This window comes from Lepidochelys olivacea (assembly GCF_965140295.1).
Source record: "Lepidochelys olivacea isolate rLepOli2 genome assembly, chromosome: 10".
In the NCBI taxonomy this organism is placed as follows: Eukaryota; Metazoa; Chordata; order Testudines; family Cheloniidae; genus Lepidochelys; species Lepidochelys olivacea.
Genome location: NC_140420.1, coordinates 32,971,662 through 32,997,695, shown reverse-complemented (window position 1 = coordinate 32,997,695; position 26,034 = coordinate 32,971,662). Strand labels below are relative to the sequence as shown.

Below are 26,034 nucleotides of genomic sequence, written 5' to 3'. Positions count from 1 at the left end.
ATGCTAGGCGGATCCCAGGGCGGGGAGGCTCCGTTGCCCTGCCCAGCCATGCTGGGGGTCCCTATCAGGGACCCCACCGCCCTGGCGCTGCGGGGTGGGCCGGGCAGGGGGGCTGGCCACGGCCCACGGCTGCTCCAGCTGACCCCGCTGCAGCAAGCTCAGGCTTCGTCGGGGGGCTGGGCTGCCCGATAGGAGGCGTCGCCCTCTGCTGGCGGCTGTGGGCATTACATCTCCCACACTCCCGGAAGAGTCCATTGGGTGAAGGGGCACAGTACTCGCACCCTCCACTCCGCTGTTGGTACGGCCCGGCCGAGCCATCGGGCAATGGCCTGGAGGACCGGGCGCGATGGCTGCTGGGAGTTGTTGTTCCGGGGGCGGGGGCAGCCTTGCGCGGCGGGGCGGGCAGACTCGCTTTCCCATGCTGCCCCGCGGCTGGCTGTGGTGGGGCGAGTCGCTGGGTCTGGGGCGCTCGATCGCCCGCCGCTCTCGCCGCTGCTGGGTCCCCGGCCGGGCCGGTCCCGCCCCGCCATGGGCTCCCTGCTGAGCCGGCGCATCGCGGGCGTGGAGGACATCGACATCCAGGCCAACTCGGCCTATCGCTACCCGCCCAAGTCCGGTAAGGGCGGCTCGGCCCGGGGGCAGACCCTCCCCCGCCAGCTCCCCCGGGCCTGGACCCCCCCGCCTCGACCCCTCCTCCCCAGTGCCCCCGGGCCTCGACCCCCCCCCCACAGCGCCCCTGGGCCTCCACCCCCCGCCCCCGCACAGCGCCCCGGGCCCTGCCCCCGCCTCAACCTCCTCTCAGCTCCCTGTCGCTCCCCCCGGGCCTTGGCCCCCTCCACCCCTCTCAGTGCCCCTGAGCATTGTGCTCTCCCCTGGGCCCTGGCTCCCCCTTGGCGGTGCTCAGGTCTGGGGCTTGGCCCCGTCTCTACCCCCAGGGGGTTGCTTTCACCCTGCACCCGTTCCCTGGGGCCTTGGGGAGGTTGGAGGTTAAAGACCACTGTGTGATGCAGTTGTGTAGGTGTGATCAGCGCAGTCCCAAGGTACACTGACCAGTTACCGCCCATCCCGCACACACCCCCTTGTGATATTGACAGTGAAGTTATTACTTCAGACCTTGCTGGGCCTCACTTGTGCAGTTGACTGGTGCTATCACTGCTTGGTTGGCACGCAGCTGGCCAGGTCCCTCTTTCAGGACCCCTGTCCTAGCACAAGGGTGCAGAGTTTGGGTTGCATACGCAACAGGAGAATTTACATCATGGGAAGACTTCTTCACCTTGGAGCTTATAGAGACCTTTGCTTATCAAACTCTTAAATGATGGGCCTGTAATGCCTGCCAGGAGTCTTTCGGGTTGTGTTATAGTACAGGAGAGGGGAGATCCCTGGAAAAAGAATGGGTGTGGATTTCAAGTAGAGTTTTAAGAGCACTTCATGGGCTTTTGGGGCTTAGCCCTGCTCTTCTAAAACTGAGAGCATTTGACTTTTTTACACCATAAGGGCTGTTCTCTATTTCCCTATCTCTGCATTTAACTTCCTTTTTGTACAGTGTAAACAATACAAGGTGTGTGGTGCTCAACAAAAATGACTGGGTGGGGTAATGGTCTCTTTCAGGGAAATGCTTCCTTCCAGCCAGTATCTGATCTCAGGGTTAAAGACACAGAAAGCAACACCTTGCAGTAAGAGGACAGCATCTCCTCAGACTTAATGCTTTCTGCTGTCACTGCATGGGTTGGAGACAACCCCTTGCACCATCAGAACTTAACAAGAAACGCGTGCCTCCACAGAGCAGGAAGAAAACCTGATTCTTACTGAATCAATAAATCTGTAACTTCCAGGCTGTCCAACCCCAAAAGTCCTATGGAAAGGATTTTTTTGCCTGACAGTGTAAATGTGTTGCTTCAATAAAAAGGTTCTGTTTGATTTTTTTTTTCCCTTTGACTCCTCCCTGGGGATTGGTCCTGTTTTGAGCAGGGGGTTGGACTAGATGACCTCCTGAGGCCCCTTCTAGCCCTGAGATTCTATGATCTGTATGGCTGCAAAGGCTCCCTGCCTGCCACTTCTGTTTTGCTCCATCCATCATTTTCCTTTCTTCCTTTCTCCTATGAATGGGAGGCTTGTTCAGTGTCATTAATTCTGCTTACAGAGGGATTTTTGTCTATAGTCCATAGGGCAGGGTCATTTGATTCTTCTGATTCATGAATTCCTCAAACTGGGAGTTCCAGAGACCCCAGAATGTGACTACTAAGCTCCAGCCTGAAGTTTGCACAAATCTGAACTGAAGAGGAGATTGCCTGTCATTGGTTAAAGAGAATTGGGAGTGTTCCCTCTAATTTTTCCCACACATGATCTGGGCCGGGGCTGGGGAGGGGTGCCCCTCCCCCGGCCATGGCAATTCCCAGCCTGGCAGGTTCCCTGAGTGCCTGTACAGTGCTTAATAGGTGTAGCTTATAGGGAACTTAGGTTGGGACATCCAGTCCTGAATCCCCACAGCCTTCAAGACTCTAGGTTCACCTAAATGTTGCTCTTGAGTATTGGTTTGCAAGGGAAAATAGGAACCAGGTTGATGTGATACGTTATCTGTTAACATGAAACATTTTTATCAGGCCTTCTAGCTGCTCTCCTAGTAATGACAAACACACACAAACATCTGTGTTGCCAATGCCACGTGACTCTTTATCCTTTGTGTCTCTTACCCTCTCCAGGATAATTAATTGGCATTCAAATAAATCAGGGGCACCTGTTGCCATGGGACTGTAGAAATGTGGGTTAAATTAGACTTAATGGTGAAGCTTTCAGTGGGGGCAAAAGTGTTTGTGTTCCACCGTTTAAGAGGTGGCTGTCAAAGAGCTCTATGTCTCTGGCATCGTTTTCCCAAGGGCTTCTTAAGCAGATGCCCTTGTGCTTGTTCTGGAGAGAGACTGCTGTGATTAACAAACCTGAGGCACTGTTCACTGGTATATGTCAGCAGTGGTCAAATCAGTGTATCAATAGAATCTCTAAATGGCCTGATGACGGGGAAAGGAAGGTGGATGTTGGTGATCTTGGGGTGATTTGAAATGTATAGGGGAACCAGCCTACTAACTGAAAAAGCAAGAGACTTATGGTGTTGCTTTGTGTAATTGGAATGTAAGGCCAGTCATCACAGTGCGTTCCAGATGTAGGCTCCTGATGGCTGTAATTTGTCAGTCATCCTGGCATTTAGATTACTGTGCTATTTCTTCAGAGGGAATGATGATCTAATTCATCTTATTTTAAGAGGCTCAGAGTATGTATAGACAGAAGACATTGTTTGTGAGACATTTCTCAGTAGTTGTAGCAGTTTGATTATAGGGATGTTCATTGATTGGTCCCCATGCTGTTCTTTATTTCCCACTGTGGGTACAGAATTCCTGACCCTGAATTTCCAGAAATGGACAGCCACCTTCAGCATTGTGTTCTGTGGGGATGGGTCTGCTTCCTAAAGGCATGCACAATCCTGGCCCTGCCTAAAAAGGCTTGAAACTCAGGCCTGGTCTACACTACACAGTTAGTAAGCTGCCTTGCTTTGACCTAGATATGAAAGCGTCTTCACTTACCTTTGGTTCCTGTCGACGTACATGCCTCTCTCCGCCAATTTAGTAACACCAACTACTCGAGCGGCATAGAGTCATGGTTGATGTCATTAGGTTGGCGCAGTGTCGTTGCTTATGTCAGCTGTTACTGAGTTTCAAGATCTGTCCCACATTGATAGTACAATCGACACAAGTACTCCTGGGTAGGACATGCATCGCCGACATGAGAAGCCAAGTGTGCACACAGAAACGATTTAATAACTGCAGTGCTTGTATGATTTTGGCCCCATCCCATCTTGCCCCAGAGTACATCTACAGAAAGGGATACTTCTCTATGGTTATGCAAGTGTTGGTGGATCACTTGGGATGCTTCGCCAACATCAACGTGGGCTGGTCCAGGAGGGTGCATAATCTTCACATCTTTAGGAATGCAGGACTTTTCAGAAAGCTGCAAGCAGGGACTTGCTTTACCAACCAGTGGATTACCATTGGTGATATTGAAATGCTAATAATGATCCTGGTGGATCCAGCCTACCCCTTACTCCCCTGGTTCATGGAGCTGTATACCGGCCACCTGGACAGCACCAAAGGAGAGATTCATTGGCTCAGCAGGTGCAGAATCCCAGCTGAATGTGCTTTTGGTAGATTGAAGGGATGCTGATGTTGTTTACTCACCAGATTGGATCTCTGTGAGAAGAATATTCCAATGGTTACAGATGCCTGCTGTGTCCTGCATAGTATCTGTCAAGCAAAGGGGAAAACTTGCTGCCAGGGTGGAGATGAAGCAGCTGGCCACTGAGTTTGAGCAGCCAGATGCAAGGACTATTAGAAGAGCTCAGTACAGAGCTGTATGGCTCTTTGTAAAGGTGGCAGGCTTGCAGCTCAGCACTGGATTGACTGCCGGTCTTCCTGGCCGTCTGGTATGCATGTCATAGTTCCTTTGTTTTCCTGCAGCACTGCTGCTGGTCCCTGTCGTACCCTTTATCCTGATCTCCTGTGCAACCTGCTCATAGATGTCTATGTTTCTGTGGTCTGTAGCTGTGCTTACACAGCCTTTTCTCCCCACAAGACTACGATAACTAATATCTGTCCTGAAGCGTGTCAGGAGCTTGTAGCAGGCATAGTCGGCTGGGCAGTTGCGCACAACAGTGGATGACTGCTAGGTGTGCTTGCCAAGCTGTACAGTCAGGAAAAGGCATTTCAAAAAACTGCAGAGTTTTAAAGGCAGGGTCTGTGGTAGGCTTTTATTCTCTTTGACCCCTGGGATGTGGAGTTCATAATTGTGACCAGAGCTGTCAGCATTGGGACAGCCGCTGGAGGACTGTTAAGGTCGACATAGGTAATGCAGCATCTACACTTGCATTGCAGCGATCTCACTACGTCAACCATGGTGCTACACGTCTCAGGGAGGTCGTGCTACTGCATTGCTGTAATGGGGCACTTACATTGGTGGGAGGGAAATTTAAGTGTAGACACACATGCACAGTGAGGTTAACGCAAGACAGTGCATGTCGACCTAACTTTGTAGTGTAGACCAGGCCTTAGAGTGACCTTACTTCTGGAGTAGGTAAATTCCAGCCCTCTGACTTCTTTGGAGGAGAAATTAAAATGATTGAATTGGATCAGTCTGGAGTGAATGTACAAACTCCATCGTTAGTGGTGGTTACTGCTTAGAACAAAGGACTGACTAAAGACAGTGCTGGGCTGAAAAGCCAGGTAGAGCTACCAGTAGACCAAGCATAATCTCAAAATGCATGTATTCTGGGCTGTCCAGCAGAGATGGAAAATCCAGAGTCTGGAGCATTTATGGAAAAGCTGCTGCCCTAATGTTATATAAATATTAAAGGTTGATTCCTTTGAGGAAAAAAAAAATAATTCACCAGGAACCAGGATAGCCTTCTCCTCGTTAGGAGACACAAAGTTATGAATACAGCAAAAAAAAAAAAAGATTCACAGCAGGGGACCGCAGATACCTTCTGCTCTTTTTGCGCCACCTAAGCAGCACAAAGGGAGCAGAATAGGGCAGAAAATCAGTCCCTAAACTGTTGATTTGTGACCCTTGACTTTTGAGAATACAGAGTTTGGCCCGCAGGCTGAAAGACTGGTTACCAGAGGACCAGGGCCTGAGAACTGAAAATGAAACAGACTGGAAACAAATGCAAGTGACTAGTTTTGATTTCATGGTCTAAGCTGGGAGAAATACAAAAGTTAAACTGTGCAAAGCAATTATATCTTAATTATTTCTGGAGCACAATGTGATAGTTAAAACTTGTTTTTAATAAGATTTGTAACTTGATGCTGTTCCTTTACATCTACCTCTGTTACCGATAGAGATATTAAAAGGAACCTTTGTTTTTTCTTTAGTTTTGCTGTGTGTCCATGTGCGCACATGCCTGACCAGTCTCCTGAGTACATATACTGTGTTTTTGGCTGTCTTTCAGAACATCTCAGCTGACATTTTTATCCACAGATTCCATCCTATTTTAATTGCTAATTCGTCTCCAAATGTCTCCTGTTGCACATCAGGTTCTCTGCCACCTGGTGCGGCCTGTGATTTGAGCCCCTACAGGCTCACTGTGAGCATGCATGATGGGCTGCTGCGACAGCTCAAATCAGGAGTGAACCAATCTCTGGATCATTTGCAAAGGTGCAAGTTTTCAACTTGGGACAAAATCCTTTAGGCCAAAAATGGCTTTAAAGAAGGCTCCCAGAAAGAACACTGTTAGAAATAATGAAATAATACAGTTTTTAGATAAGAAAGATGACCACCTTCACGCTGAAAGGAACATGACCGCTTACAATGTCATGCAGAGTGACAGCACCTTGGTGGGCTATCACTGGATACGAGGGCTGTGATGAATGCTTGGTTTTCAGGTATGCCCTTCTGATGTGCCTATGCTATGATAGCTATGCAGGAGGGTTAGCAGAGCACTGGTGCAGTGTCCAGCTAGGCTCATATTCTTTGCCTCCCCTTGTATTTCTGATGGATCGTGTTTGGAGGATGGTTACCAGTGAAGCATTGCCTTTTACCAGCTATCTTTGTAGAGGAGATGCTTATATGCCTTTCTACAGCAAGATTTCTCTGAAAACACCATCTGCTCCCGCAAGACAGTTGACTCCGTTTTTTGGCTGGCTGTATTTTCCCTCATAGGGAGGTGGGTAGACAAGACAGGCACTGATACAGCAAGGATCTTGCCTGTTGAGGGATTTGTAGAGGAAGAATAGGCCCTCTTGCTAGTCCCGCAGTCATTCTACGGTTGAGGGACATGCAAAAGTAGATTAAAGCTGGAGCAGAGCACCTTGGTAGCTATTCCCACTCCTCAGCTGCCTGCTCCATGTGCTAGCAAAAGACCTGGAGCTCTGCCTTGGTGCTGTGAGCTCCCAGCTTAGCAGGGTGAAGCGAGTTAGGATTCCGTCTAAGCCAGTGATGGGCAGACTACTGCCCGGGGGCCATATCCGGCCCTTCAGATGTTGTAATCCGGCACTCGAGCGCCCGCTGGTGAGTGGGGTTGGGGGCGTGCACTGCTCCGGCGCTCCAGCCAGGGAGCGGGGTCGGGGGCTTGACCTGCTCCGCGCGTGCCGTTGTTCTGCTAGGCTCCTGGAAGCAGCAGCATGTGCCCCCTCTGGCTCCTACACATAGGGGCAACCAGGGGGCTTGGTGCGCTGCCCTTTCCCCAAGTGCCACCCCCGCAGCTCCCATTGTTCGGGAACCACGGCCAATGGAAACTGCAAGGGTGGCGCCTGCAGCCGGGGCAGCATGCAGAGTCGCCCAGCCATGCCTCCGTGTAGGAGCCAGAAGTGGGGACGTGCCACTGCTTCCGGGAGCTGCTTGAGGTAAGTGCCATGTGGCGCCTGCACCCCTGACCCCCTTCTGCGCCCCAACCCTCTGCTCCAGCCCAGAGCCCCCTCCCGCCTTCCTAACACCTTGGTCCCAGCCCGGAGCACCCTCCTGCACCCCCAACCCCGCATTCCCAGCCCCATCCTAGAGCCCGCACCCCCAGCTGGAGCCCTCACCTCCCCCCTTCACCCCAACCCCCTGTCCCAGCCCAGAGCCCCCTCCCGCACCCTGAACTCCTCATTTCTGGCCCCACCCTAGAGCCTGTACCCACAGCTGGAGTCCTCACCCTCTCCTGCACCCCAACTCCCAATTTTGTGAGCATTTGTGGCCCACCATACAATTTCCATACCCAGATATGGCCCTCGGGCCAAAAAGTTTTTACCCACCCCACTAAGCACTGCTTCACTAGACCAAAACCCGTGATCTCCTTTCGTTCCTTTTTACTAGTACCTTTTAGCCTCAGTCATCTGCTGGATGGAGACTGAGCTGGCTCTACTGATGGCCAGCTAGCTCAAGGGGCAAGCCAGAAATGGGTGCGCATGCCAGCTGGTCCGGCGAGTTTTTGTGTGGGGAAGGGGAAGTGGTGCCCATACAAAATGGGCCACAAATAGGCAATCACAGGGAACAATTGAGTCCCCTCCTGCAGCTCTGGCTGGATCAGCAGCATATCACGCAGATCCTTGGTGAGTCTTCATGCTTGATGTTCTTCCTCCAGCAGCTCTGCATAATGGAATTGACTCAATTACTTAGAGTCCATTACTTGGCAAATGTTAGTAGCTGCTTGTTGGTATTTTTGTTTGAATGGCCAAAAAAAGTGATGGGTTCCCTTTATTTTATTACTGCTACTATAAACTAACAACACTGAGAGGCCTCAATCAGAACTGAGGTTCCATTCGGGCTACACATACTCAAATAAGACAGAAGTCTTACTTTGAAGAGCTTGTAATATAAATAAACAAGACAAAGGTGGGAGAGAGGAAGCATTAGTCCATTTTGCACCTGGTTTCCCATGCACAGAAGCTGTTGGAGTGTTGTGCCAGCTTCCATTGGTTTCTGGAGTTTATTATTATTTGTAACTTGGCAGCAACGTTGGGGTCCTGTTCTAGATTCTGAAGCCAATAACTAAGAATTCCAAGTGCTTGCTTCCAAGAACTTGCATCCCAGCAAGGTGTTTGTTGCAGCAGTTCCATTCCTCTAGCTGTTGTTTTTTGCCTGGGTGCTCCACAAAGGGAAGGAGAGAGATGTCTCTAGCATGGAGCACCGAGACTAGGTTGCAGTGAAGAGCCTGTACTCAGGAGAAAGGATCGGAGACAGGTGATGGGGAAAGGGCCAGAGCTAAGGATGATAGGGTGAGGAAGAGAGAGTTTGTGGTGTGGTCTGATAATGACTCCACATCAAAACTCCCAAGGAAGAGAGAATACAGTCAGATGGAAAGAGGCAGGGACCTGGAGAAGTGAGGAAAGAGGGACAGATGGGAAGGATGGTGGGATGTGGGAAGGAAAGACAACAACTAACCAACACACACAGGTGTCTGGCATGAGACTTACAATTAAATATAACATAACAGGGCACAGAGTTGCAGACGTGTGGCCTTGTGAGTTACTCCACACGTTATAGACATTGGAATCTGTGATCAAGAACACATCTTTCTCACATTTTCCTTCCTTTAGATTCTAAGCAGTGATAGCACTTCAGTGTAGATTTCCTCATGTAATGGATTTGTAAATGCACAGAAAAGTTAATTATGGTTTCCACAATAACTGTAACACTACCCATATCTGGTAGGGCTTAAATTTAACTATGCACAAATAACACAACATACCAAATATACAGGGGGTGAAGTGAAAGTCATTTAGGGAGCCCATAAAAGTGAATCTCCTGCTCCTTATGGATTTGCTCCACTGTTAAAGGGTGGGATCTCCCAAGGTACTTAATCCCAGTTCTATGCACCCCTGTGATCTGCAAAACTCCTGCTGAGCCCTTTAGGCACCTAAACTCACTCGATGCCTAAATTTTCAGGGTAAAACTTCCCTCAGCGCCTGTTGCTTCCCCCTAGGCATCCAGATGCTTGTCTCCTGCCTTAGCCCCAGAGCGATCCATCAACCAGGGGAAGATAGGCATTTGCTTGCCTATCTTGCGTGCAGGGCCTGATCTGGTATGTATGCTTAGAGGCCGCCTCTGGCTGATCTCTGGGCAGTGGGATATTCTGATGTGGGGGTATCTCAGTGTCTCCTGCTGAAGCTGTTCCACTGTGGATAAATGATGAAAGAATGACTGGGACCCCACCGGGAGGTAGGAGACAGGATCCAGTTTGCTCAGTCACTGTTATTATTTATCCCCAGTGGAACAGCTTCAGCAAGAGAGACTGAGACATGAAGCTATCAGACTATCACGTGGCCCAGTGGTTAGAGCACTCAACTGGGATGTGGGAGACCTGGGTTCAACTCACCCCTCTGTATGATGGAGGGAAAGGATTTGAACTGGAGTCTCCCATTCTCCCCATCAAGCAGAACCCAGGTCTCCCACATCCCAGGTGAATGCTCTAACTACTGGGCTAAGGTGGGTGGTGCATCACTCCTGCCAGCGTTGGACTATTTTGGGCACTAAGAGGTAACCTATCAGCTAGCAGAATGTCATTGTTACCATGTTAGGCACATCTCTGGTGGTCATCACCAGAGTGGATGTAGTTGCTGGAGATGGTGCAGTTTTTCTGTCTCGGTGTTTAACATTATCCTGCATCTAATCTGGAAAATCGTAAAATCAGCAAAAGGGCTGTAACTCATAGGAATGTAGTTTAACTTTGACCAAAATGGGCAGAAAGCTTCTAAATCCAATTAATGCAACTTGGTGCTCAAATTGTACCGTTTTGGAATGTTCAGGAAATATTTAGCCCCAGGTGATAATGGATTTTCCTGTATTTTTCTGCCTTCAGTTAAAGCAAAGGTTTGTAGTCCTATGACAGTATGAACTTTGTTTGTACCAGGTAATACATCAAAGTACTTGTCATCATTTGTAGAATGGACTGATTGGAGAGAAGTTTTTCAGTCTATTTTTATGCAGTTAGGTAGATCAGGCCTACCCCCTTACTATAAAACATACTTTGGATATCTGCTCTAAAGCTCCTGTGGTACAACTGTAAATTATCTTCTTGCTATCCCTGAATACAACAGTATGTGTAAACGACGTCTAAGTCCCCTTAGAGTTATATAAGGGCTGTAGAATGTCTTGAACATACCTTGTGAATAACAAAGTATAACCATGTACTCTTATGTAATTCCTACATATAACGATGAGCTAGTGAAAGCCTAATGCAACGCTATATTCAAGCTATATTTATTCACAAAAATAGTCACAGTAATTTGCAGATAGTTGAAACATTTCTACTCCCCCTCAGAATCTGTGTCTGATGAGTTCGTTAGTCTGTTGCTACACTTGTCACTGTCCCAGCTGCATGCGTTGGAGCACGCCAAATTTTCCCTGCGACATTTGCATCTCCTTGTTGCACTGGTACACTCTCGGCCACACTGCACAAAGGGGAGGAAGGCTTCTGGAGCAGGTGGCAGCACCATCATGTTAGGAACAAGATGTCCCGTGCTGTCTATCACCCATCTGTTGCAGATGGGACATGTGAAGATACTGAACTGTTGCATGATTCCATATCGCTGACGGATGATTTGCACTTTTCAGGTGAAGGAGGCCTGAAGGAGGCCATTGTTGGTGGCAGGTTCTCATGTGTTTTGTTCTTCTTAGCAAACAACTCATTGCACACGTTATCCAGAGATGCTTGCCTCCTCCTTTGGCCATTTTGTGTGGAGCAAGGCAGGTGCTTCATTCCCACAAGCAATAAAATAGGTGCAGCTGACTGGGGGTGGGGGGAGAGGGGAGGAGGAGGAGGTTCTTGTGTATGGGTAGCTAAGCAGAGACAGGCACCTCCCTGCAGCCTGAACTTACCTACCTCTCTCAGAGAGAGGGAAAAGGCTTAGCACACACCCCTCTCCTTGGCATCTCCCATTGGCTAGCTTCGTTGGCACCCCGCCTGGTGAGCTGGCTTTTGTGAATTGCATTCTAAGGCATCGCTCTCTCCCCATTCATTGTATAGGGAGCCAAGGCCCCTAACTCAGGCTTTGTGGATTGCAGTGTTGCTCCTGTGATTTTTTTTTTTCCTCTGGGTGCCTAAAAGTTGGGCATTGCAACACCTAAGTCCTTTTGTAGATCTGCGCCGAAGTGTCTAATGGGAGTCCATCCTAGTTAGCAAACTCAGTTGGAAACCAGAGGGGTATGGAGGCATGTTTTCACTGTACTATTCTGGTTCCATCATCAAAAGTGTCACCTATATAGTATTAAGACACTTAAAGGGATTGCCTAGGCTTCTCCCAAATACTGATTTAACTCACTTGGATTCTGATCCTGGAGCATCTCTTGCTTCTCTCCAAACCCTGTATGCAGTACCCTGTTGTTTGCCTCCTTAGCTTCCTCCTCTGCTGAGCTCTAGTTTCCAGCCACTGGGCCAAAGGGTTGAGCATAATCCCTTAGCGCAGCTGGCAATTGTTAAGCAAGACTTGGCCAGCAGCAAAGAGCTAGAGATGCTAGTAATTCAGAAGACGCTAGAATGAAAGTTGAGTTCTAGCTCTTGCTTTTTTTAATCAACATTCCTCTATTGAAGCAAATACCGTATACAAGGAGTGTCGCAGACTTTTGCTATTGCTAGTAGGTGTTTTGTTTTTATAAGCAGAGGTCTCTAACACTTACAATTTGGCAGACATTGACTTCAGTAGGACTGTGCATGTAGAATTTATTCCTTCTCAGTTCTTCATTGAAGGAGTGTGTGAGTATAGGGTGGTGGCGGGGGAAAATGTTAACTATTTAACAAAGACTTCTTTTCTCCTAGGTGTGTTGGGCAATTGAGTTAAATAGCTGTTAACAAAAAGAAACAAAGTTTTAATTAGCATGAATAAAAATAGCTTCCCATGTCTGTCAGATTTCACTTCTGTGTACTCTGATTTTTGTGGTAACCCTATCAGTTCTCTTATGCTCTGTAGAATATTCTGTGGGTAAACAAGACCTGAATTTTTAATGTAAAAAGTAACCAGAAAACAACTAAAACTACTACCCACCCAACTTTCATGCTACCATTATACATTCTGAAGAAGCAAAAAGAAAAAGATGTGATTTTTTTTCTTTGCAGGTCACCTTTAACTCAGTCACAAAATAAGTATACACTATTTTTACTGGTTTCAGAGTAACAGCCGTGTTAGTCTGTGTTCGTAAAAAGAAAAGGAGTACTTGTGGCACCTTAGAGACTAAAATAAATTGGTTAGTCTCTAAGGTGCCACAAGTACTCCTTTTCTTTTTACTATATTTACTCTGTCTGTTCACGCTGTCAGCTGCAAGCGCACTGGCGTGGCCACATTTACAGCACTTGCAGCGGCATTGAGAGCACCCATAGAGCACCTCTTCCCATTCTGGCGCTGTGGCTTGTGGGTAGGGGGTGGGGGTGCGGGGCATCCTGTTCAATGCCCTGTGATGCATCACTTCACTACCCAACAATCCCTGTGCTTCCGTCCATATTTGGCACCATCTTTCAACGTTTTTTGTACTGCGCGCTCTGTCTTCCCTTTCGGCCTTCGGGAATGGATCCTGAACTTGTGAGGAATATGCTGATGGGTCTCGCCAGCATGTCCCAAATGGCAGTCGAGTTACTCCTTAAGCTACAAACTGACAGTGAGGTGTCCAACGATGATGTCGACTCGCATAACGCATATGACATGAGATTGCTTATGGCATTCACAGACATGCTCACCACAGTGGAACGCTGCTTTTGGGCTCAGGAAACAAGCACTGAGTAGTGGGATCACGTTGTCACGCGAGTCTTGGGTGACAAGCAGTGGCTGCAGATCTTTCGGATGAGAAAAGCCACTTTTATGGGACTGTGTGCTGAGCTCGGCCCCACCCTGTGGCACAAGGACACAAGATTGAGAGCTGCGCTGCCAGTGGATAAGCTGGTGGCTATTGCAGTCTGGAAGCTGGCAACTCCAGACAGTTACCAATCGGTCGCTAACCAGTTTCGAGTGGGAAAGTTGACCGTTGGAATCATGTTAGAATCATGTTAGTGCAAGTTTGCTGGGCCATTAATCGCATCCTGCTCAGAAGAACCGTGACTCTGGGTAATGTGCATGACATTGTGGATGGCTTTGCACAAATGGGTTTCCCTAACTGTGGAGGGGCGATAGATGGGACTCATATTCCAATTCTGGCACCAGCCCACTTAGCCTCCGAGTACATAAATCGGAAGGGGGATTTCTCTATGGTTCTCCAGGCGTTTGTGGATCACCGTGGGCGTTTATTGACATTAACGCAGGCTGATCCGGAAAGGTGCATGACGCACGCGTCTTTCGGAACACAGGCCTGTTCAGGAAGCTGCAAGCTGGGACTTTCTTCCCATACCAGAAGATCATATGAGGGAAGTCAAAATGCCCATTGTGATCCTTGGAGACCCCGCTTACCCTTTAATGCCCTGGCTCATGAAACTCTACACAAAGAGCCTTGACAGCAGCAAGGAGTGGTTTAACAGTCTGAGTCAGTGCAGAATGACTGTGGAGTGTGCTTTTGGCTGTTTAAAGGGCCGCTGGCGTGGTCTGTATGGGAAGCTGGACCTGGCCGATGACAACATCCTCACGGTTATATCCGGGTGCTGTACCCTCCATAACATTTGTGAAGGGAAGGGTGAAAGCTTCACTCAGGCATGGACCTTGGAGGTTCAACACCTGGAGACTGAATAGCCAGAGAGCCGGGCTATTAGAAGGGCCCAGCACAGGGCTGTAAGGATTAGGGATTATAGGGGCCCAGCGCAGAGCTGTAAGGCCTTGAGGGAACAATTTGATGCTGAAAACCACCAATAATGTTTGGTGCCCTGCACGGGAGTTAAGTGCAGTGGTTCCAATGTTAGTAGGAATCCATGTTTGCTACATATGATGTGCTGACTTGCAGTGCCTGTTGCTTTCCTGGGCTACGGTATCTTTTACTTAATGCAATAATAAAGAATGTTTTCAAAGCCAAAAAATTCATTTATTGAAAAGAAATACAACTGTTTGGGAAATAGAAAGGGCATGACACATCTATGCTGTGTGGGATGAGGGAAGGGGATGGGGTGGGGAATGGGACAATCAGAGATTTGCGTATGTCCTGTTATACTCTGCCTTCCTGTCTGGAGTGCTGTGCAATGGGTGCTGCACTTCAGGCTAGCTAAAACGCATTGTGATGGGGGTTGAGTGCAGTGGGTAAGGGTCGTAGTTTGCAGGGCTGGGTGGTGAAGCTACACGTGTTGGAGGCAGTTGGTGGCGATAAGAACCCGGATATTGGGGAAAGTGCATTGGAGGTGACATAGGGGCACAAAGGAAAGAGTTTTGGGATGGGGGATGTGCACGGATGTGCTCCGACTGCATTGCTGCGAGTGCCTGTATTGAGTCTGCTTGGCGCTCCATGATACTTCATGCAGCATGTCCTCTTTGCTTCTTCACGGATGCTTCCTGATTCTTTGGAGTCTTTTGGCTGTTAATTACAAGGATGGCTGGGATCTCAAGGTTGCATCTGTAAAGCTAAAATGCAACACTTAACAGAGGCAGCATTGTTCACACCAGACAGAGCAATGATTCTGCTGTATTTAAAGACAAGTACAGTGTACACAATAGCAGAAATTGCCCATCCCAAAATGAGTGCACATAACCCACAAGGAGCCCCAAAGTGGTGAGTAAGCACAGGGGCAAGGGGGATTGATTGTTTCACGGCCGTACTGTCCTCTGGGGTTCTGTGCTTTGGGGAGAGCCAACAGCTGCAGGGGGGCCCCTATACTGAACACTGTCCCCACATTTTCCACAGGATGAGTTCGTCCTGGAAGAGATCTCACTACTGAGGGTGACCTGGGAAGCAAGGGAGGATCTTCTACTACAATTCTACTTCCACCCTGGCCCATATGCGGCTTGCCTGTGTGCAGCAATGGTCCCCCCGCCCATCACGGCACAGTGGCTTGGACATGTTAGCCTTACTGGGACAAGGAGCACAGTAGCTCTGCCAAGGACCCTGTGTAAGCCGATTGCCCAGCTTCTGCATGGGACCTTTGAAGAGATCATTGAGGCCGATTACCACAATGTGAGAGAGCACATCAATGCCCTATTTCGCATCTAGGCATGCATGCAGCCCTAACCCTCCTCGCCCCAAGAGCCCACACCGAACAACTACCTTCCCAAAATAAAAGCCACTTATTGGGCACCTCCTCTGCTGTTTGTTCTTCCCCAAGCACTGTCCACTGTGACTGGTTACCTTCCTCCTAGCTTGAAAACAGCTCCTGGTTGCATGCATCTAGGGATGCTGGGCTGTCCCGTCCCCCCCACCCCAGCTCCTCAGCACCCTCGCTCCCGCTTTCCTCCTCCTGCCTCCTGTCTTGAGCTCTGAAGTGTCCATGGTGGTCTTCAGAGTGGAGGTGGGGTTGCCCCAAAGTATTGCTTCCAGCTCTTTGTAGAAATGGCAGGTCATGGGGGCAGCACCAGAGGGCCGGTTTGCCTCACGTCCTTTGTGGTACGCATTCCGCAGCTCCTTCACTTTAACCCTGCACTGCAGTGCATCCCGGTCATGGCCCCTTTTCATCATGTCCCTTGATATCTGCCCGAAGGTATCGTAATTCCTACGGCTGGAGTGCAGCTGGGACTGGACAGCTTCCTCCCCCCAAACACTGATGAGGTCCAGCACCTCGCCATTGCTCCATACTGGGGATCGCCTGCTGTGTGGAGGCATGGTCACCTGGAAAGATGCACTGAGAGCAGTCCATGCCTTGCTGAGCAAATAGGAAGGGGAATTTCAAAATTCCCAGAGAATTTAAAGGGTGGGTCTGAGGGCAGGGCAGTAGAGTTCAAAGTGATGACCAGAGTGGCTAGAACAGGCAGCGTGGGACACTTCTGGAGGCCGATCAGAGCACGTTAATAGACCAGGGCATCCACACTGGCGCCACAGCACTCCAGCTGGGGCGCAGCAAGCATTATGCTTCTCGTGGAGGTGGATTATCAGGAACGCTCCAGCTGCAGAGTCCGGATGCACTACGTGCCTTGCCAGTGTGGACACTCATGGATTAGGGCGCCCGGGGCTGCTTTAATGCTCTCTAACTTGCAAGTCTAGCAAGCCCTTAATTTGTGTCTAGAGGAAAATGCAAGGAAGCAAACAAAGCATGAGCAGGGAAAACTCAGTTGGATTTCCCCCCCTCCCAGTTCTCCCTGTTCTACGAATCTGAGGTGCTAGTTAAACAGGGTAAGGACTTTTTATAAAGAGTTCTGTGTTCTCTTTATTTTGGGCAAGCTTCAAAAGTCAGCTGTGACTGTGGTTGAGCAGCTTGTCATTGGTAGTAGAGGTTTAAATTTAGACCATGTCTGTGCTACAGAGTTAAGTTGACATGAGTTACGTTGATGATCATAAACTGCTGTAATTACATCGCTTGTGCACGTTCACACGACACTTCTTGTGTCAGTGGAGCACGTCCCCAGTTTGTGCTTTCACACCGACAGAGAGAGTGGTGCACCATGGGTAGCTACCCCACTGTGCAACTCACCACCTTCTGCCACTAGGAGTTCTGGGAATGGATCACGGTGCATCATGGGGGAAGGCTCACCGCCCCATGCTGCAGTTTTCTGTGTCTCGTCATTCCATGGGCTTCTGACTTCGTTTTGCGCCATTTTTCAACTGTCCCTGTGAACTGTGCACCCACCATCTCTACCTGAAAGCATGGGATCCTGCACTGCTCTCCAGTCTTGTGCTGAGTGTTAAGAACACAGCGCTGCAGATCCTGCAGTATTTCATGAGCTGTGAATCTGAGCAAGAATCTGTGCTGCCTGCCCTGCTGTGTGCCATGGAAAGAAGCAGTTCAAGACTGATGTTGGCATTCACGGGAGCAGCTGCACACGGTGGACCGTCACTATTGGACTCGGGAAACAAGCACTAAGTGGTGGGATCGGACTGTGATGCAGGTATGGGATGAGGAGCAGTGGCTGCAGAACTTTTGGATGCGCAAAGCCACCTTCCTTGAACTCTGTGTGGAGCTCATCCATGCCCTGTGGCCTAAGGACACCAGTTTGAGAGCTTCCTTCACAGGGGAAAAGCACATGGCGATCGCTGTGTGGAAGCTGGCAACTCTAGACTGCTACCGGTCACTCACATATCAGTCTGGAGTCGGGAAGTCCGCCATGGGGGTTGCGGTGATGCAAGTGTGCAGGGCCATTAATTGCTTCTGAGCAATGTGCAGGAAACAGTGCATGGCTTTGCTGCAATGGGATTCCCTAATTGCGGTGGGGTGATAGATGGAAGGCATGTCCCAATTTTGGCCCCACACCACCTTGCGACAGAGTGCATCAACAGAAAGGGCTACTTTTCTATGGTATTGCAGGCTCTGGAGGATCACCAGGGTCCTTTCACTGACATCAACATGGGGTGGTCAGGGAGGGTGCATGGCCCATGCATCTTCAGGAACACTGGCCTGTATAGAAAGCTGCATGCAGGGACTTTCTTTCCAGACCGGAAGATTCCAATGGGGGATGTTGAAATGCCAATTGTGATGTTTGGAGACCCAACCTACCCCTTGCCTAAGTTCCCCCTAAGCCACGCAGCAGGCTATCAAGGGCTGCGCAGCGCAGTCACAGGGGCCTGGACTGGAGAGGAGAGAGGAGCTGCCAGAGAAAGGCACCTCTCCCCCGTCCCCGGAGCTCTTGTGGCGCGAGAAGGCTGGGCAGAGTCCTCTCTCCCTGACGCAGCCCCAGGGCAGTCTGCACCCCAAACCCCTCATCCCTGGCCCCACCCCAGAGCCCGCACCCTCCCCACACTGAGCCAACCCTGAGCCCCCTTCAATACCATGAACCCCACATCCCTGGCCCCATCTCAGAGCCCTCTCCCCCCCCCCATCCCAACTCTCTGCCCCATATCTGAGCCCCTCACACACTCTGAATCCCTCGCCTTCCCCCCCCCCGCCACACATCACCTCCATATTGGTGCACATAACAAAATTCATTCTGCACATGGATGTAAAAAATTAGAGGGAACATTGCCCATTACCCCTGTGGCTCATGAAGCCTTCCACTGGAGACCTGGACAGCAGCAAGGAGCGCTTCATTGACAGTTCTACCAAAGTAATTCTGAAGTGTAGACCAGGGCTAAGTGTGTCACAGCTAAATACAAGTTGGAACAGATAGATTAGCATATGTATTTAGCGCACATTCTAAGGGACCAATAAAGGTGAAGTGGCCCGTTGACACCCCTGTAGTCATAGGACAAAAATGCGGTTTAGTGGCTTACAGGTGGTTGTAATAAGCCATGAATCCTGTGTTTTTATTAAAACCATGATTGTTAGTCTGATGGGTTGGATCACAGAAACCCCTTTGGGACTGCCACCTGATGTGCCTAGACTCCCTCTGAGCCAATTTATCCTGCCAGCTTGGGACTTCAGTACCTGGCCTTGTTTGAGTCAGACATGCTTGCCTGCTGCAAACAGATCCAAGTCTCAACCATGTCCCCCACAAGCTGCAGGCTTAACTGAAAACCGCTTAAGAAGTGCTCTTGTCTCCCAGCACTCAGATACCCAGCTCCCAATGGGGTCCAAACCCCAAATAAGTCCGTTTTACCCTGTATAAAGCTTATACAGGGTACACTCATAAATTGTTCGCCCTCTATAACACTGATAGAGAGAGATGCACAACTGTTTGCCCGCCCAGGTACTAATACATACTCTGGGTTAATTAATAAGTAAAAAGTGATTTTATTAAATATAGAAAGTAGGATTTAAGTGGTTCCAAGTAATAATAGACAGAACAAAGTAAATTACCAAACAAAATAAAATAAAACACGCAAGTCTAAGGCTGATACATTAGGAAACTAAATGCAGGTAAATCTCACCCTCAGAAATGTTCCAATAAGCTTCTTTGACAGACTAGCCTCCTTCTAGTCTGGGTCCAGCAGTCACTCACGTCCCTGTAGTTACTGTCCTTTGTTTCAGTTTCTTTCAGGCATTCTTTGGGGTGGAGAGGCTATCTCTTGAGCCAGCTGAAGACCAAATGGAGGGGTTTCCCCAGGGGCTTATATAGCCCCTGGGGAAACCCCTCCATTTCTTGTGGGTGGAAATTCCTTCTCCTCTCCTGTGCAGAATCCAGCTACCAGATGGAGTTTTGGAGTCACATGGGCAAGTCACATGTCTGTGCATGACTCAGTTCTTTACAGGCCGATGCCACATTCCCAGGAAAGCTCAGATGGGGATTGGTGTCTCTCAAAGTTCATTGTCAGCTTACATGTTTCTTGATTGGGCACTTACTGAGAACAGTCTTTTCTCAAGAAGCTGACCAAATGCTTCACTGAGGCTACTTAAAATCAAACAGGTACATAACCAATATTCGTAACTTCGAATACAAAAATGATACATACATACAAATAGGATGAATATATCTGTAGATTATAACCTTTGCAGAGATATGTTACATGGCAAATCTAGCATAAAGCATATTCCGGTTATGTCATATTTACACTCATAAGCATATTTCTATAAAGCATTATGGGGTGCAGTGTCAGTGTCTAGCAAAGTTATGAATTTAAGCTCCCAGGCTCATCTTTTGAAAGTGTTGAGCTGGTTTCCTTTGCAGATGAGGCCTGATAGGTCAGACATAGAGGGATCGCTTTGTGAAAAGTGTCCACCTGCTTATATTTTGCTAACTATTGCACACTGTATTATGAATCTGTCACCACAGGTCACTGCCATCTTTGACCTGTTAGGTAACCATCTAGCACTAATTTAGTACATTTCCCCAAGTCTTTACCAGTACCCCCAAGGGCTTCTGATGCTGTTCTGGCTTTTTTCCTCTTAGCTCCTATAAATCCCTTGCCCTATGCGCTCTAGGACTTGCACAGTGCTGTGTTTCTTGCTTGGAATGTCTGCCTTTCAATGAGCACTTTACGTGCATGTGTACTCTCCCTTACATCTACCAGTTGCCGTAGGGGAGGAGAGGAGGAAATAGTGTTTGGGGTCACATAATGGCTGTTCTCTGTACCATGCACCTCTTGCTCAAGGCAGACCCTTAGCACTTAAGGCAGAAGGGCCATCCGCAGAGCAAGAATTCACATTTTGACCTGGCAGTCCTCCCCAGCTTTGGGTGGCATATACAGCCTACCATCAGTATGGCAAGGTTTATTTATAGACTTTTCCATAGCACTGAGTGCCTCACACATTCATTATCCTTCCAACACCCAGCTGAGGTAGGGCTGTGATGTTGTCAGATATCTTGCAAGCTACGTGAGATCAGGCCTGGGCAATACTTGTGAATGAGAGGCCTTTAGGGCAGTGGTTCTCGGCCTTTTTTGGTTTGCAGACCCCTAAAAAATGCTGAATGGAGGTGCGGACCTCTTTGGAAATCTTAGACATAGTCTGCAGACCTCCAGGGGCCCAATGACCACAGGTTGAAAACCACTGTTCTGTGGTGGTAACAACCTTTCACGGACCCCTTAGACAGTCTGCAGACCCTCAGGGGTCTGTGAACCACCGGTTGAGAACCACTGCCCTAGGTAAAATCCTGGGTGCTCCAGGATGTAATATAGTGGAGGAGAGATTCTTGACTGAGTACCAAACAGATGCTCTAGCTTGCAATTAGAGGGTGGCTGTGTTGCTAGGTGAGCCATTTTCTGGATGAGAACGAAAACCGAGATCCTAATCATTTGTGGACATTAAAGATACTAATACCACTTCTCAGAAGTGTGAAAATACTAGCTGCAATGTCCTGGCCAGATTACAGTTGGCCAGTTCTGTTCCATCTTCCTAAAATCCCCCCTGCAGTTCCAGTTGGCTATGATAGTCTGCTTCACTTCTCATCCTGAACTGTAACGTAACGTAGCGCTGCATTGCTGTGCTCTTTTAAACAGCTGCTGGGGCTGCATTTCAGTGGTGGGCAAAGTGATCCATGTGGGGATAATGCCTGCTCCTGGAAACCTTACTCACATGAGTAGGTCTATGCAGGGTTGGTCCATGGTTTATAAAGCACCTTGAGTTCCTGTGGGAGAAAAAGTACCATGGATGCTCTGATGAGGCTATTAAAGGATACAACCTCCTTTGAATATATGGGAATTTGTGTACAGTAATGTTAATGTGAACTGCACATAAATCCAGGTTCATTGAGAAGAGCTATAAGCCCGCTAACGCGTCCCATTCATAGAATATCAAACCAGAGTCAAGAGCAAGCCATCTGACACTGAGCCAGGATAATCAGCCACTGCAATTCTGAGATTTCTTGCAGAGGACTTTTCCTTGGAGTTAATCAGATGAAATGCCTCAAAACATCCTCCTGCATGACCTACATAAAATATAAAATTGATTCCTAAATCCTGCTTTCACAAACCACAGCATAAGCATAAATATCACAATGCATCTGTGGCTATATTGAGCAGAAAATCTGGCTTGGATTTGTAACGGGAATAGCTTTTCCTTTTGCTCCTAGTTGCCTGGGGGAGTCTGTGGTTTGGGATACCTCAATACTGCCATGCTGCTGCAGTGGACTTGGTACCCTCTAGATTCTGGACCCAGGCAAAGCTTGTGATTGGTGTATCCAGGGAGCAGGCTTGTTTTTAAAACAAACATCTGGAGGCCTGTGAGCTTGTTAGCTGAGCTCAGCAGTGTGGAGCTCATCATTAAAGTGGTACCAGCTGTGCAGGGTTAAAAAAAAAAAAAAGCCTTTCTTGGAGCCAAAGGAACAAATATAATTGAAAAAGGAGAAACCTTTCATGAAACCCCTCTTGTTTTTAGAGAGCAACTCACCAGTGCTGCTAACCAGATGGATTCTTCTCAGTCCTCTCCATAACCTTCCAGGTGCAGTCACTCTAGGTAGTGCTCTTTTGAGGGGCCCAAAATTCCTGTATATTGCACCGAGCCAAGATAGTGAAGCTATATTCGGCCCATTTCCTTTCTCATTGTGGGCATGGAAAAGCCCCATTTCAAAACTGCAGGAAGATAGCTCGGATGGGGCTTAATAGGTCTGTGCCATCTCACTTCTCTGCACTGTGAACATGTGACGGCTGCATTTGAGAGCAGCAGTTGCCCAAAGCGGCTAGCTCTTTTCTGCAAGTGACTAGATTGTGTGTGGCATTTGTGAGTAATTCAGTGACTGCTGGAGGAAGGCCTTGCACCCAGTTTGTCTCACACCGTTTGCCGCCTCAGTGCATCCCCTTGAAATGGAATTAGATGAATGTGTAGCGAGGCTCTTGCAGAGCAAAGGTTGTGTTCAGTCTTGGGGTTTATCTCTTACAGATGTCTGTGTTTTTTTACAGTTATAGCTGTCTGTGTTTAATCAAGACTAGCATCTGTGTGGGTTACCTCTAGCACCCTATCTGTAATGTGTTTTCACCCTAGGGGCATGGGGAAGGGAGAAGAACCAAGCATTGCTTCACAGTCACTCCTCTGGCTGTATGAGGAACTACATTCATGGGATCTGAAAGGAAACGTGTCCTTTCCTCATTGGCTAGGCAGATGGCGGACCTTGAAAATGAGGATGGAAAGTGGGATAATTCCCAGAATTCAGCAGTGTTGTGAAGAATCTGCCTCCTTTCTTCCTTGGGGGAGAAATTTACAATCGGGTTAACAACTCTGTAATACATTGATTCCAAGGCCATGAGGCCCCACTGTGATCCTCACATCTACCTGCCGGTATGAGAGAGGCCAGAGAATTTCCCTGTGCGGTGCTGTGATTTATGGCTGTTGCCTGAAAAAAAAGTCTTTTGTTTGTGTCTTATGCTCCCCCGCTCAGCCGCCTTCCCCCCAACTAAAAACTGCACATTTCTGCCATGCTCCAGGAATGAATCTCACATGAATTTGTTAATTTTTTCTCTTTCCAGGAAACTACTTTGCAAGTCACTTTTTCATGGGAGGTGAGAAGTTTGATACCCCACATCCCGAGGGTTACCTCTTCGGGGAGAACATGGATTTAAACTTCCTGGGGAACAGACCCGTTCAGGCAAGTTCACATGTGCTGTTAATTTCACATCTGTATGTGTCTGTCAGGAGGAAACCCAGCTTCGATACTTACCCAGGAGGAGACTGAGCATTGTCTTGGAGCTGGCGCACAGTACTAGGGGATTGGGATATTCCTATGTTCCATTTCTGGTTCTGCAAGTGAGTTGCTGTGTGATCTTGGGCAGTGGTATATTTGTGAGTGGGCATCTGGTATAATGCCCCCATCCACATGGAGGATGCCATTTTGAGAACATCCTGCCACGATCCAGCCCCACTGCAGCACAGATTTTGGGCAAATCACATCGCCTCTCTCTGCTTCTGTTGTCCAATTTGCAATATGGGCATCATGCCTACCTCTCAGGTGTCTGACAAGACTGTAAAGAGCTCTGAGATCCTGGCATGGACAGCAATACGGAATTGCAGAATGCTCTGTCTAGAGAGAGATTTTTTTCTATCTCGTGATTGCTTTGGTATGAACAAGAAGTAACAGTACTGCATGATTCAGTTTGTCATGGGTGACCGCTCCTGACTCTCAAATTTGCATTTTATACAAGCTTCCAAGCCTTACGAACAGGCTTGATATCAATAGCCTAATTGCCATTGGTTCTTTTACCCTTCAATGCAGACTGCTGAGCTGAGTAGTTCTGACCTGATGTCAGCACTGGGTCTGAGACTCTGATTCCCGTATAGTTACCTTGCAGTCACTTGTAAACCTATTGCACTGCTATGACCTCCTGGATTCTCCTGCAGGGAGGTTTTAGACCTGGGGATAAATTCAGTGCAGGCTTTCAGCCAACTCCCTGCTGGGAAAGACCCTGTCCAAGACCTTTTTCTTTTCCCCTTTGTGTGCACCTCTGAGGCTATTGGCTCTGACTGGGAGAGAAAGTAAATTGGTCTCTCTTGAACAAGGACAGTAGTCTTGGTCCTGGATTTCCCTGTGGGTCTTTTCCTCAGACTTCGCTGTTTTGAGCAGGAGTAGAGCTAAGATGGCCAAGCCTAGGCTGTAGCACTTAGGAAAGCGTTATATTCCTTCTCAAACCAAGGGTGGAGATTTATTTTAGACTAAACAAACACCAGGCTTTCCAGGAGGGGAGTAGAAAGCACAAGCATGAAGAGGTGCCGCCTCCTGCCTGTGGCAGACAATTTAACAGTAGATGTGCATGAGCTGCGAGGTATTTGAGAGAGATGTCTGGTTGTGGTGAAAAGTGCTGCATAAGGACAGCGTGGGCAGCTTCAGGACAGGCTCTGCACTGTGTCCTGCCAGTGTGTGTACACTCTGCTGTGGGGACTGCTGCTGAGCTGGAGAGGACTGATTAGTCTCTCTAACCTATTCAGCTTGAGTCTCTCTACTGAGCCTGCCAGTGGGATTGCTGTTTAGTGCCAGCTGTGGTTGGTTGCAGCCCAGTGTTGACATGAGCATGATCTCGGGCAGCGTGGATGTTTCTTGTATTAGGTTGCATCTTGCTTAAAGTGTTAATTCCCAAGATGGTATGTTAACAAAGCAACTTCTTGCCTCTCATTCTAGTTTCCCTATGTCACACCAGCCCCACACGAGCCTGTGAAGACACTGAGAAGTTTGGTGAATATCCGCAAAGACTCTCTACGTCTTGTGAGGTACCTTTACTGACCAAACTGTTTGTTGTATTGAAGGCAAAGGGTGGGACACACTTACATTTGATGGCCTTCTCTTCAGTGCACTAAGTGACAAGTCCTTATTCCAGTGTCACTCCCAAGGGTGTTCAGAATATTCAGGGTTCACATGTAATCAATGCTGTCCAGGGCTTTTCAGATAACTCCCGTTATTTATTTCCCCAGAGTTGGGTAATCAGCATTTCCAACCAGCACTGGGGAGACATCTTTCTCTAGAGGCTGAGTAGAGCAAACGCTGCCTTGTAGGAAGCTGTGACGCTTGGGTCTCACTCAGGAACACTAACACAAATGGAAAATATTAGTCATGTCACTACTCCTGCAGACAGATTTCTTTCTGAACTTTTGTGATTGCAAAGTTAGAAGTTTGTTTTTGGTGCAAGGGCCAGGCCAGGAGGACTGATTAGTTTTGAATAAAACTGTTTCAGATTTTTCTTGCTGGCTAAAACACAGTGTAGTCCCACTTGATTCACACACCTTTAGGTGACTGTATCCCACACTTGTAGGGAGATAGCTCATCCAGGCTAACGAGTCTATATCTCACTGCTCTGCACTTAAATCAAATGCAGTGGTAGCTAGAGTTAGGTCTGTGGATTAAACGTAGCTGTGGAGTGTCTTAACAATCAGTCTGCAGCTGTACTTATTTAATACAGGTGTAGAGCCCTGGGGTAGATCTAGGTCCCAGCACACAGTCTGAGCAGCCTGGCAGCTGCATGGAGCATTTCATACAGCCCCTGGAGAGTCTGTGCAGTTTGTCATTTTATGGAAATGTGTGCATTCCTGGCAAGTTGCCAATTTCAGGTCATGGCTGGGCAAGGTTTGGGTGCCTTGGTATAAAGTGTATGGCAGTGTAGTTGTAGCTGCTGGGAGCTTAAATTTATTACTTTGCTAGACACTGACAATCATGGACTGAACAGACACCAGATTTATGACTTATTACAACAATCTGTAATCTACTAACCCTCTCTTTTTGTCCTATGACCACCTTGAAT

General features: G+C 48.4%; 1 protein-coding gene across 4 annotated transcripts in view; it reads left to right on the top strand.

Moving 5' to 3' along the window:
• The first annotated feature begins 416 nt into the window (after nucleotides 1–416).
• Nucleotides 417–26,034, top strand: part of MGRN1 (mahogunin ring finger 1) — a 106,347-nt gene continuing 80,729 nt past the window's right edge. For 2 of the 4 annotated variants that reach the window (XM_084641129.1, XM_084641128.1), the window contains exons 1-3: nucleotides 417–616; nucleotides 23,278–23,396; nucleotides 24,921–25,009. In XM_084641129.1, coding sequence (XP_084497255.1) covers nucleotides 529–616; nucleotides 23,278–23,396; nucleotides 24,921–25,009 — 296 coding nt within the window. In that variant the 5' untranslated portion in view covers nucleotides 417–528. The remainder of the gene's footprint in view (nucleotides 617–23,277; nucleotides 23,397–24,920; nucleotides 25,010–26,034) is intronic. The other 2 variants (XM_084641130.1, XM_084641127.1) reach the window with 2 other exon arrangements.